This window comes from Schistocerca cancellata, chromosome 7, assembly GCF_023864275.1.
Source record: "Schistocerca cancellata isolate TAMUIC-IGC-003103 chromosome 7, iqSchCanc2.1, whole genome shotgun sequence".
Lineage (NCBI taxonomy): Eukaryota > Metazoa > Arthropoda > Insecta > Orthoptera > Acrididae > Schistocerca > Schistocerca cancellata.
In genome coordinates this window covers 16312817-16327120 of record NC_064632.1, presented here as the reverse complement: position 1 = coordinate 16327120, position 14304 = coordinate 16312817, and the positions used below count along the sequence as shown (strand labels likewise).

The 14304-nt window shown below is 47.1% G+C and overlaps 1 protein-coding gene across 1 annotated transcript in view; it reads left to right on the top strand.

Annotated features, from left to right (window-relative positions):
• Positions 1 to 14304, top strand: part of LOC126092406 (protein dachsous-like) — a gene marked incomplete at its 5' end in the record, with an annotated part of 322105 nt that overhangs the window by 274430 nt on the left and 33371 nt on the right. The window contains one exon of the mRNA XM_049907980.1: positions 12978 to 13277. Coding sequence (XP_049763937.1) covers positions 12978 to 13277 — 300 coding nt within the window. The remainder of the gene's footprint in view (positions 1 to 12977; positions 13278 to 14304) is intronic.

Genomic DNA, 14304 nt, shown 5'->3' with positions numbered 1-14304 from the left:
GGAAAATTACATAAATCTAACGCTGGAGAAGGCAGAACACAGATTAAGGTTTATTTGAAGAGTGGTATGGACTCCAATGAAGGACGCCACTAATGGAACTCGTGCTTGAAATACCACAAGATGCTTCTAAACCAGAGCCAGGTAGTACTAGTAAACAAGATACGAAGAGAAATCACCGTCAGTGCTTGATTGTTCTAGTTATGAAGACATATTATAAGAAAAAATTCTTGATGAAATTTGGGACGAAGATTGGGAATCATACAGAAGAAATCAGATTGAAGTTTTAGCAGCATCTACTGAGAATGAAAGGAGCCTGTCAAAACTATAGGAAAAACTGAAACCAATCAGCAAGGAGATTGGCGTTTTTGTGGTTGCACATTATGAAAATAAACGTTATCCTAGTGTTATTGAAAGTTTTATTGGATATGGTGCAGCCCTAAATACCATGGTGACTGGGAATGTTCTGTAAATAAATAATACTTTTGCACAAATGGGGTGATATAATTGAAGATCATAAAACTTTTAAATATTGCTCTGGTTACCAAACTCCTCAGGTCTTCCTCATCAGTCCTCAGTGAGATGGGGGCAGTGGTAACACAGCGGACTCACATTCAGGAGAAATAATTGGTCCAAATCCCTGTCCGACCATCCTGATTTAGGTTTTCCGTGATTTCCCCAAGTCACTTAAGGCCAGGTTTGTTCCTCTGAGAAGGCACCGCCGTTTTCCTTTCCTATCTTCCCTCACGCTGAGCGTGTGGCTGGTCTCTAAGCAGCCTTAAACCATAATTTTCCATTTTACATCAACTGCTAAGAAATGCTTGCTCTACACTGTTCCACACACAACGTTCTTCATCTATACGCAGGCATGTTATTCTGAACGTTTTGTAGACCCAGTCACCCAACTTCCACTACGTTGTCGAAGTAAGATTCTCCTTACTCCTCTGCAGAAGCGCGAATTCCTCTTTTCTCTCTCTGTCTCTGTCTCTCTCTCTCTCTCTCTCTCTCTCTCTCTCTCTCTCTCTCTCTCTCTCTGCATCTTATGTCCTTTCTACTGTGGCCAGCGTCAGTTATTTTGTCGCCCAAATAGCAGAATTCAGTGATTCATTGTGCGAGATGGACGCTGGAGGAAGTAGCATATCTCTTAACTCGCCTTGGAATCTTTTACACTTAGTCTACCTGCAGTCGGAAACACCTGTCTTGTAGCGTTTCCCATTAGCGTTCGTTGACCATTCCTCTGGCACACTTGCACTTACTAAACAAACGCGTGGTAAAACGCCCGTCTCCTCTTTACGTCTTTTCTCTCTCTTGCTTTAATCCACCTCAAGAACTTCTCGAACGAGGATTTCATTAGCGGGCTCCTTCATTGAAGTCCACCCGTGTGACACAATAGATCTTAATCTGTGTTCTACAGTCCTCGCCGTTAGATTTATGTAACTGTTCAGTTTAAATCGAACCGATGCAGATACTCTTAGATTCTTGACCATTGTGGCTGTTTATAGTAACTGGTAACTGTTCCCTGGTTAGCACTCTGCATTACGACTTTTCAGGTGAGACACATGGCTTAGTCTACTACGTCCTATTGATTTTTTATATTTTGGACAACACATTTCTGTTCCTGAGTTACTACAATTTCATGCTTCTTTATTCAGAGACGTTGAGCACGTCATGTCTGTTTTTATTTGATCTATTTTTACGGAATGTGTGTTCTGGTACGATGAGTAATCCTGTAAGTGGGTTGTACTTTTTTCGTTCTACATACAGAACCTATCACTAGTGATTATACGACATTACAGACAATATAAGGTGCCATTACATGTTGATGTTCATGGTAGTGTTTTATCGTAAAATCCAGACTAGTGAAATCAATAGAACCATATAACCAAAGTTTTGTTTCATAATGTTAGCTGAAAATGCCCAAGAGGGGGAGGGGGGTTATTAACGGAAGTGTTTAAGTAAAAATCGGCCTCCTGGAGAAAATGACTTCATTCAGGCACTAGATTTTCTTTTCGGTTTTTGTTGTTCAAATGACTTCAGAATTATTTTGTATTACCATTGAGTACCTTTAGGGTACGTCCTGTCTCTAAAACACACTCACTCACACACACGCACACAGGCAGCCAACCAGAATGCTGCAAGACGTTTAGGGCCGTGCCCGCCCGTGATGCGTCTCAGTTTGACGTGACGTTTACGGGGCAGTAAACTGAGGTCGCTACGTCGGTAAGAAGCTCGGCCGCGGCTGACAGTGTAGTTGCGCTGAATTGTTCGCCGGAGGAAGAGAGGGGGGCGGGGGGTGGGGGGGTGCATGGACGTGGCCGAGGGCGGCCGCCAATCTAAACGGCGAGTGCAGACGGCCGATATTTACTGACACGCCGGGAAAAACACGCGCGCGCCCCTCTCTCTCTCTATAGGTTTGCCGGTGGCGCCTCTCGCGGCGTAACATAATACCAGGAAATGTTTAGCATACAGCGGCGGCGGCGGCTGCTGTTGGTTTTTGAGTGATAGGAGTAAACAGTTTATGGCGGCCGTTCGCACAGAGCTGCGGACTCGCGGCCGGCCACCTCGCTCTCTCCCATTGTCAGAGCAGGCGAGGCCCGCCGTAAATTTCCTCACGAGTCCGTCCGTGCGAAATTATTTATCTGCGCGGCGCACCGTCGATGCTTTTCAGCTGCGTCTCGGTCATCAGGCTGTGTTTGCCCCCTCTTTGTTGGACAGTGTCGGACAAAGTGCTTTGTGTGATAGAGTCGAGTACGCAAATGAACATTTAGACGTTCTAGCGAAGGTCTGTGTGACGCGCACCGACTCCGACGTTGTAACAAGTTAACCTTCCAGACGGTACGACACAGATACAAGCCATCGCTACGACTTTGTACTTGTTGGGAAATCCAAATCTGTTTTTTTTTATTTATTTATTTATTTATTTATTATTTTTTTTTTTTTTTTTTTTTTTTTTTTGTACACGCCGGTGCTTGAGTCTCATGTTAAGGAATCTGTTTGCCCTATACCTGTGCTCATAGCAATAAAAAAAAGGCTCTGAGCTCTATAGGACTTAACTTCTAAGGTAATCAGTCCCCTAAAACTTAGACTTAAACCTAACTAACCTAAGGACATCACACACATCCATGCCCCAAGCAGGATTCGAACCTGCGGCCGTAGCAGTCGCGCGGTTCCGGACTGAAGCTCAACATTAATCTGCCTGTGCGATTAAAAAGTGGGTTGAGAACACCGAGGAGACGGCGTGAACGACAAAGAAGGAAATTAGGAGACCAAAAACTGTGAAAACTCCGAACGTGTGAGAGTTGCCATTGAGAGAAGTCCTCGTCGCTCAGCTTTATGATTTCAAACTGGACGGTAAGAAAAATTTTACGCCAAGTTTTGCACTTTCACCCCACAAAGTCCGAATAGTTCAGCCCCTTAAGGAAACAAATTATGTGAGCCGAAGCCAGTTATGCTTAAAATTTTTGGACACGATTAATCAAGACGAGTACATTGTAAAACGTTTGTGGATGAATCATCAGACTCACTTCCATCTCCCCGGTTATTTGAACAAGCAGAAATTCCAATTTTGGAATGATGTTAATCCTAGAGAACTGCGTCAGCAACCACCGCATTCTGCAAAAGTTACTGTGTGGTGCGCCTTGTGTTCGTTGGGGATCATAGGGCGATGCTTTTTTGCAGTGGCCTTGGCAATGCTTAAACAGTGACTTTGAAGAGATACGCAGACATGTTGGAAAACTTTTTTACTCCACAACTTGCACACTACTAAGATGAGACGTTTTTCCAACAGGACGGGGCAACCTTCCACATTGCTGAAGTAAGCATGAAAATTGTCAATCGTTTGTTTCGAAATCATGCGATCTCCCGAAATACGGATATTGCATGGCCCTCATCGGACCTCACAACACGTGACTTTTTCTTGTGGGGTGGTCCGAAAAGCAAAGTTTACCAAGATAACCATCCTCGAACAATTGAAGCCATGAAAGAGCGGATCCGCCAAAAAATTGTTCAAATCCCACTGGCAGTGCTGGTCAGTGCGACGAGTCCCCTCAAGGTCCGGCTGGAGGAATGTGTGCGTCCAGACGGACGCCGTCTTACCGGAGTTATCTTAAAAAATTTACCGATGTCTTACTATTGCAGAAAATGCTTTTTCATTTATTTTTAGATTATGAAATTAAAAATTTTTTAACGAAGTATTTTTACTTAACAGCCTTTAAAAATGGCTCTTTATGATGCCTCACATTGTATCTTCGCGTTATGCTCAAACGGATAGTGATTTATCTCGTTAAATGTACTGACAAACGGAATGGTGACCATACAAATGCTTGGTCAAAGAAGGGTGGCATTGGTATCTGGTAGTTAGGAATTCAAACTGTGCGTATTTGACCTTTAGGAGGCATCAGTTTGCCGGTAAAGGTGAAATTAATCGCGATCGTTTCTTGCCGTAGAAACAGAAATACGTTTCTGAAAGAAGTATAGATTCGTCGTTTATTCCGCTGCCTTCTGAACAGCTGCAGCACGTCTGTTGCAAAGCGTACGAGTATGAAACAGCGCTGCTTACGTGTGCGATCTGACGCGACGACAAAGCACTGCATAGGGTGCAGGTAATTACCAGATGCCAGCGAAAGGCCAAGTGAGCGGACGCACGCAAAGGGCGTTCGGTATGGGCAGGCGGACACCCGGAAAGTGACGTAAGCGCCTAGCGCGGTTCGGTCGCGTGAACCCGACTGCCGGTGTTTCCTGGCAGCCGCGAGCGGGAAGGGAGTGAGGGGCTGCAGCGCCACCCTTACCGTCCGTCAGGTGCGGAATTGAGGCGGACGTCTGCTCGCCTGGCTACTTCTCACGGACTCGGGTCCACTTGTCGCCGTCGCGCCTGACGAGTAAGCCGTCATATGCAGATGGCAAAGCAGCACGCCCCTAAGCTTTGTGTCAACCGAGCTGTACCGCTGCTGCTAATCCGAAATCATCCTTTGCCTCTGAAGGACGCGTCAACAAAGATTTCCTGGCAGGTTGAAACTGTCGCACTGGACGTCGAACCACGAGCTAACACTTGGGGAGAAGTGCTCCAACTGAGACAGCCGTGCACGTGCGGTTCACGGGTACAATTTGCCAGTGCTTCTCCTCTGCGGTTTTACTCTATCAGGACGTTCCAAACGAAAGTACATTCCGTAGCATCTTGAGAAATTTACTCTCAACACAGGTAGAGTTAAAACGTCTTAGCAGATGGCCTGGGTGTCGAACCAAAACCGTACCTTCCTCCGGTTATGCTCTTACCAGCTAAGCTATCCTGTCACGACTCACGACTTCTCTTAATAGCTTCATTTCTGACAGTACCTCTCGCCTATTTCCCAAGTTTCAGAAAAGCTCCGCTACATATGTTGCGGGACCTACTTACGTTGCGAGGGCTCAGCAGGGTAAAATTATGTGTCTTCTGGTCCTGCAGAAATCTCTCCCACTTTATTCTTCTAAGTGCAGACGTCCTTACGTTGCTCGAGCCTACTTCTGTGAGAAGCCGAAGACTTGAGTACAGCCGAACAGATTTATAGCAGTACTCGGATACATAGACCTTCTCAACAACTGACTCTCTCTTACATCCAATTGCCGTTCCTTTTTCCACATAACATTATTGACATTTATTCTACGAAGGTCTCTGCTTGAAGTATTCGTTGGAATGACGCACGGCGTGAGATCTCTCTGCTGCACCTGTGCTGACGTCAGAGCGTCTGTCGCACCGCACGAAGCCCAACGAGTACCTCAAAAAGAAATTACACCGCACATGCAGAACCTTTATCTATTAGACGTTACACGAATAAAACACTGATTAACCACATCTATGTACTGGTAATTCGTAATACTTCAGGTTTACAGTATAGAACGTTTGTTCATTCATATTCAGTGCCGATACTACAGAAATTTTAAATCAAAGAAGATATGCGTAGGAATCTTCCCGTATTAAAACTCCGAAATCTCTATGCACTCACAACATACGCCGAAGAAAGGATATTGCGCAGAAATGCCTTCCAGTAACAAATTGAAGTTTCGGTCCGGCACGTAGTTTTACCTATCACGACGGTTAAGAACATAGTATACTCCATCACAGACTGGAAGATTGATTCTGGAAACTGGCTTTAAGCTGTGGCTAAGCCAGTTTTCCGCCGTATCATTTCTTGGAGGAAGATAGCCCTGCAAGGTACAGAGGAGACTTCTGTGTACGGTATATTGGCAAGAGTAAGAGAAAAACTGGTAGAAGTGAATACGTGAGTGCGGGTCGTAATACCTTCGCAGCTCAGCTGATAAGTACTGTCCGGAGAGGGTTCCGGCACGCAACTTCAGTGTGTGAGGAAATTTCAAACAGTGTACACCGCTGTAGCGAGAAAGGTGTATTTTTTTCAAACTGGTGCACGGGGCCCATCTGCACGATATCTACTGAAGAGACTGCCTACACTACGTTTGTCCGGGCTCTTCTGGAGTATTTCTGCGTGATGTGAATCCACATCATCAGACAGGACTGACGGAGGACGTGGAAAAAAACCAAAGAAGTGCTGTTTGTTTTATATTATTGTGAAATACGGGAATGCCACGGATATGATCGTGGGTTGGGGTCGGAATCATTAAAACAAAGGCGTTTTTCGTTGGGGCAGATCTTTTCACGAAATTTCAATCACGAACTCTATCGCCCGAATGCGAAAATATTTTATTTTATTGTAATGAAATAAGACAAATCAGAGCTTTCACGAAAATATTTAAGTGCCCGCTTATCCCGCGCGCTGTTGGAGAGTGAACTGGTAGAGAAATAGCTTGAAGGTTGGTCGATGTACCATCTGCCAGACACTTAATTCTGAACTGCAGAGTTGTCATGTAGACGTAGTTGTAGAAATGCACAGGTCCAGTTACCTCCATACAGATTATATTAGTGAGAAATACCACGTCCTCGATACCATACAATAGCTCTTCAGTTCAGTTCTCTAGTCTCCTTCATTACGTTCCTCACATACTTGACCCGGAACTGCAAAGAAAAAAATTATTTCTGTTTAAGCTTCGATTTTGTATCTGCGTCACTTCGCGCGGCGCATTTTCCAGTTGTTCAAATCATCTCACAGTTCTTCGCGTATTTTTTTCTTTTTTTTTCGCAACATCGCATTGCGTTAGTGTTTCTAGCATAAAGTTGTTTCAAACTGAGAAAATTTAAGAGTATGTACGCGCTAATTTGATTTTCTTTCCGGTGAACGGCAGTTAGTAGCTACGCAGTGCAGCCTTAAGATGAGCAGCTGCGGCCTCTTCGGCTGATTCGGCGCGTTACCAGCTCCGTAGCGTCGGCGTCGGCGTCTGCGTCGCGAGGCAGGCGTGGCGTTCTTTGTGTCTGCTCGTAAAACGCGGCCCGGCGCCTGAGCCTCATAAGTTGCCGATATGTTTCGAGCTAAACAGCAGGTGGAGATGATCGCTTATTATATACGGCGCTTTCGCCAGGAGATCACTGCTAATTAGCCACTCGGGAAAAACTTTTGCCCGCGGAAACCGAGTCTGTCGGCACGAAAAACTAGTCCGGCAGCGCGGACGTAGGCCCGTCCTGCAGCGCACGGCCGCGGGAACCGGACAGGCGAGAGATCTCGCCGCCGCCGTGGGAGTCGCGCGACCGATTCGTTCGAGAGCGTAGAGGACACGGGCGCAGCATCGCCGCCGCTTCCCCGCCGGCCGCAGACACTCCGCGGCGGCTGTGCGCACCCCGCTCCCCTGGCGCACCACATTACACGCCGTAAATTCCTGCATGAGGTACTTACCTGTCAGGTAACTATTTCGGGCAAGTGGTCGCTCTCTGCTTTACTTTTATGCACGCGAGCCCATCGTGCGGCGGAGTGCTTTTTGTTGCTGCCGCCTTCTGCGAGAAGCTCTGCGAACAATCGTCCCTGTTGCCTCTCGGGCCCTTACTCGCCAGCCGACCCACTGACCCGTGCGACGTCGGCTCGATGGGCAGCTGCGACGCGTTCCGGCGCGCATCGACTGCTCACCCTGAGACATTACTGGCGCCGGTGCCACCAACTAGAGGGGAAAGGGTGGGCAACAATCTGCGGTCGTTTGCTGACATTGCTGTGATGTCCGGTAAGGTATCGAAGATGGGTGACTGTAGGAAAAAAGTTTTGTGTTGTGCCTTACGGAAGGTCTTGTCATGGGGGAAGCCTCGTCAGGAAGGTGCACCGCATGAGCGTCTAGGGAAGTGACTCCAGTGGTGAGGAAATGATAATGAGGACAACACGACACCTAGTCCCTGAGCGGAGAAAATCTCCGACCCAGCCGCGAATCGAACCCGGGGCCCTTGGCGTGACAGACCGCCGCGCTGACCACTCAGCTATCGGGGCGGACTGACTGTAGGAGGATACATGATAACTTAGACAAAATTTCTAGTTCGTGTGATGGATGGCAGCTAGTTCTGAAAGCAGAGAAATGTAAGTTAATACGCAAAAGTCGGAAAACCCAACCAGTTATGTTCTGATACAGCGTTAGTAGTGTCCTGCTTCATTAAGTCACGTCGTTTAAATATCTGGGCGTAACGTCGCAAAGCGATATCAAATGGAACGAGCGTGTGACGACAGTGTTAGAGAAGGTGAGTGGTCGATTTCGGTTTATCGGGAGAATTCTAGGAAAGGGGGGTTCATCTCGAAAGGAGACCGCATATAGGACGCCACTGCGACCTGTTCTTGAGTTCTACTCGAGTCTTTTTGGGATCCCTACTACGTCGGATGAAAGGAAGACATCGAAGCAATTCAGAGGCGGGCTACTACTTTTGTTGCTGGTAGGTTTGAACAGGATGCAAGTGTTAAGGCATTTTCGGGAACTGAAATGGGAATCCCTGGAAGGAAGACTACGTTCTTTTCAAGGAACACTATTTAGAAAATCCGGCATTTGAAGCTGACTGCAGAAAGATTCTGTTGCCTCCAACATACACTGCGCGTAAAGAACACGAAGACAAGATACGAGAAAATAGGGCTCATATGTAGGGATACAGACAGCAGTTTTTCCTTTGTTCTGTTTGCGAGTGGAACAGGAGAGGAAATGACCAGTCGTTTCCCACTGCCACGCGCCGTGTGGTGGATTGCGGAGTATCGACGTAGATGTAGAAGTAGAAACTGCTTTGGAAGCAAGGAAGGTTGGTGTCTAACAACATCTAGGTCATCAGGAACGGTTCGTCATTCGAGTGTTATTTGTTGTATCGTAATATTTTCTTCCCTCTAAGGAAAACTTTCGCGTCTGGTAAGTCCGGTACATTCGCCCTGACTCAAGATTTTTTATTTCAGTGGCTTCCAGTAGACGCTTCACGAAATTGATTGTTCGCAAATATCAATCATAAAATATTGTTGGGCATGACTGCACAGTGGTAGAAAACTAGACTCGAATACATTTTCCGACGTAGGTGGCCACCGTTTTCGGAGGAATTCCTCCAGTAAATCCGCCCCCCCCCCCTCCTCGCACCGGCGAGCTGTGAAGACTGAAGAGGGAATGACGGCACAAGCAGTGCTTTCACAGCCACACGCAGCCTGCATTAGAGGCAACTCGCCAGTTCAGTAGGCGAGCTGCGGGGCAGCTTCCTTGTGTCCCACTGTGTGACTGGCGAAGACGCAGTGATCTGTGGCTGGCAGAACACTTTCACAGGACTGCTGAAGGAAAACGGCCTCTATCTCTAGCGCTAATCATACAGTTTGAAAATTAAATTTTACTTGGGATTCGAAGAAATGTAAACTCCGAGCTCGAATGAGGACAACTGCTCACCCGTATTTTTCACAAAATAACTCGTACACCCCCTGATCTGATAAATTCGAAGAATATTTGAACGTTGTGTCCCTTTTTTGTAATGATTGAATATTAATCGTTTGGAAGTCATTAAGTTGATACTGACATTACCACTGATGATGAAACAGTGTAAACATGTTCGCCACGATACATATAGAGGTATCTGACACAGTGGTTAAAGCATTCAATTCGTATAGGGAACAAGGGAGATTTATATTCGCGCCTAGGACTTTCAAAGGTTGGTTTTCTGAAGTTTTATGGTCCCATCTTACACCTACATGTGTTTCACGGTCCATCTTTGTACAACTGAGATAATGTTTCATCCTCAATGACGTCGCTGTTGACGAAACTTTAAAACGTGACGTCCTTTCCGTGCCAGAGCGTATCAGGGCGTACTGAACAGCACTGCCTCTGTTTTTTTTTTTTTTACCTGACAGCTAAAACCTTTTTAAATAAAGGAAAATTTATTAACATTCTTCGCCTTTATTCTTCACGTCTACATATTTGCAGCGATCTTCCGCTAGAGACACCCGAATTGTATCGTGTAACATGGCAGTGTGTAGTGTAACTATGCCGGTGCTTGAGAACACCGCGCCGTAGTCGAGTTTCGAATTCGAATAGTTCGTCCACACACGGAGCACCCTCTCCTCCAGCACGACAATGCCAGACAACGTACAAGCAGACACCTCGGCTTCGCTGTCATCGATAATCGCCCACACAGTTCCGAATTGGCACCTTCAACGAAGTCAAAATAACTGCTCTCTCGTTCGGAGAAAAATGTTCGTCACCGCGTTAATAGATTAATTCGTAGACACTAACAAAAAATTTGTAGACTGTTCATAACGTTTGTTATTAGTTTTAGGAGTTTTCACATAAAAAAGTCGGAGGCACGCCCTCGTAAGTAGTGAGCATGTGCCTCCATTTAGGAATCGTGGCGAGTGACGAGTAGAGTGCATATTGCCGATTTGAAAAGAGAAGCTTACAGATTTTATGAGAACAGGGGAAAAGTATATTACTTATTATGTTATACGTGGAAGAAAATACAAATGACTGCCGCAGATAACTGTTTTTAATTTGTCTTTCCAATCGTAGTTTACACATTCCTATAAATAAACGCTTGCACCTACGAATACGCTTTTAATTTGGAGCACAGACTGTGCTGCCAACTGGGAAGGGCAGAGCGGCGAGTGAGTGCGGGCGGCCGGGTTCAAGGCGACGGAGGCGGAGGCGGGGGCGGAGGCGATGACAAAGGACTGAAGATGGCGTCATTACGGCGGCTCTGCACGCAGCTCCTCCACAAGCGACCGCCACGCCTGCTGCCGCCGGGGCGCATCCCAAGGGCCGGCCGCTACCCCGCGCCCCCGCTGGCACAGACGCCCTTGTCACGAGCCTCCTCTAATCTCGCGCGCGTAGGGTCACCAGGCACGAGGTAGTCAACAGTTAGAGTGGCGAGGCAGACAGGTACTTCCGTGCGACCAACTGTTACACTGTGGTGGCAAGGAGGCAAAGAGTCAGACTCACGTATCAAACAGGTATACCACACACGAAACTTTAAAAGACGTCATTTGTCGGTTGTAGCTGTAGAAGTTTTTATTTGGCCATTGCAATTTAGGGTTACGCTATTATGAAGCACAAACAATACAACGTATGAGTGTAATTAATAGGGACGTAACAATAGACTCTGTTACTCGTCAGCCGCGCGGGATTAGCCGAGCGGTCTCTGGCGCTGCGGTCATGGAATGTGCGGCTGGTCATGGCGGAGGTTCGAGTCCTCGCTCGGGTATGGGTGTGTATGTTTGTCCTTAGGATAATTTAGGTTAAGTAGTGTGTAAGCTTAGGGACTGATGACCTTAGCAGTTAAGTCCCATAAGACTTCGCAGACATTTGAACATTTTGTTACTTGTTAGGATACACGTACTTAAAAATATTAGATGTATACAAGTAAAAACTGTAAACATGTAGCATTGTGTCCAATTTTGTAACCTGTTAACAAATCGAGAGTATACACGATACATATAATGCCACGAATGTGAGCGCGAAGGTCGTCACGGCACAGAGAATCACTAAAACAAGTAAAATAACGCCTAAACTTCGGCTATTCACATAGAGCGTGAAATAGAAGTGCGGCTGTGCAAAGTAAGTTAACAAGGCGCAAAGGTAACAACGCCAGAAGTATGCAACTACAGACTGACTAGTCAGAGCTCTTTTGGAACGAGGTTTTCTGAGTTTCTACTAACTACATGTTCTTGAAGTGCACTGTTCCCCGCTAAGAGCTTCCGAGTGCACACAGTGTCGCAGGCCCAGGTATTGGCCAGCTACCTTCTGATTTGGTACAGGCACGAAGGGTCCATTGTAGCCAAACATATCAAAACACTAAGTGTAAAATTCCCGAGGAACATACTAGCATCTTGGTTCATTTATCCTATCATAGCTGGGTTGTACATAGCACGAGACACGAGGTTCTTAGAACGAAGTACGAACGTCGGTCAACGGATGGCACAGGGCGGAATGTTAAACGCTAATTTTAGTTGTTACCTGCGATCTCTAGTTGCGACTCGTCACCGAAATCGCAGCCGCACTCGATAGCGTGACACAGGGTTCTCAGAAAGAAGTACGAACTTCGGCCAAACACATGGCACACGCATTTGAGTGTTAAACGGTACTTTAGGTGCTAGTTGCTACTTGCGACTTCTTGTTGTGACTGAAATTGTCGGTAGACACTGTAAATTTGTTAATCTGGAAAACTGTGACTTTTCAGTCACAGTGATTTGTATGAGAGACGTGATTTCTTGCACTCCCCTGCTGCATATTGCCGCTGGAAATCACCCCGCACCTGCCTTCTTACGTGCACAGCATTACAATAAATGTGTATATCATTAGCCGAGCCGGCCGCGGTGGCCGAGCGGCTCTAGACGCTTCAGTCCGGAACCGCGCGACCACTACAGTCGCAGGTTTGAATCCTGCCTCGAGCACGGATGTATGTGATGTCCTTAGGTTAGTTAGGTTTAAGAGTTCTAAGTTCTAGGGCACTGATGACCTCAGATGTTAAGTCCCATAGTGCTCAGAGCCATTTGAACCATTTATCATCAGCGACTCTCGGTGTTTCCTAAATACATTTTCTAGATGACACAGGTCGGCTCCGAACACGATGCGACGCGACGGTGCGCGGGTGTGTAAACGGCCGTGTGGTGTGTGTGCAGGCACGGAAGTGGGCGCGGTGCTGACGGCGGTGACGGCCAACGACGTGGACACGAACCCGCCGCTGACGTACAGCCTGGAGGAGCAGCCGGGCGCCGAGGGCTTCTTCAGCGTGGACCGGTTCAGCGGGCGCGTCACGCTCGTGCGCCGCCTCGACTTCGAGCAGCGGCGGCAGTTCCGGCTGCGCGTCGCCGCCTCCGACACGGCGCACCGCGCCGCCACCACGCTCACCGTCTCCGTGTCCGACGTCAACGACAACGCGCCCGTCTTCTCGCGCGCCCACTACGAGGCCACGCTGCCCGGTGAGTCACGGCGGCAGCAGGGGAAAAGAGTGAACTATGTCCGCAGTGCAAAAACTACCCTTCATGTTTACAGAGGTATAAGTGCAGAGCACAAGTTACAAAGCGAAATATTTCAACAATACTGTAATACTAAAGTTCATTTGCTTAGCATATAATCAGAAATGGGAGACGTAAAGAAAGAGAAGAACACTGAAATTGCAGCGACAATAGCTATCCAGAAAGAACAACTTTCAATATAGGACTATGTACAACAAGGTGCTGGGAGAAGTGCGTGTGGTGGGGGGGGGGGGGGGGGAGGTGGCATTATAATGAAGGGCATTAACAGTAACAGTATTACTCGTCGTGCGTGATTTTTTAAATTATGTACGTCGTAGAGTCGTCATGAGAAGAATTGTAACCTGTAGAAAGGGGAATAGCAGTTCCACTGGTGCAGATGGTCTCATCAGAGACGTCTTGCACATCATCGTCGATGCAGTCTGACAGAGAGGGGACGAAATAACAACAGAGGCAAACAACTGCCAGTTGACTCTTCGAAGCGACAGACGTGATAGTCAGTCCGTCTGGTCGTGGCAAGAAGGTGACGGGATAATTAGAAAGTGGCCATTGTCACAAGGTTCGTCATGTGGTGACTAATGCAGGAAAGCCGTGAGAACGGCAGGGCGGCACCGAACTGGGTAGGAGTACCATCACTGATGACACACAATTTACTGTTAGTAAGATGATGAGTAAGAAGCCTCCTATTAGATGAAGCGGTACTCTCCCACAGAAAGTGTTGCACATTGAAGTCCCAAGCAGGAGAAAAGTGGAGGGGGCAGTTATTGGATTGAGCTGGCCAGTTCATTGTTAGTAAGCCGCCTGCTGGAGGTAAATAAATATTACAAATAGTGATCGCCGAGGTCGTTCACAATCACACCAATATTGCTTCCAACTTGGTACGAAGGAGAATCCACTCAAAATCTGTGTGAACCAATGTATAGAGCCAGCCAGATGCTGTCTCAGCGGCAGCAGACTTTCGACAGAATTCACG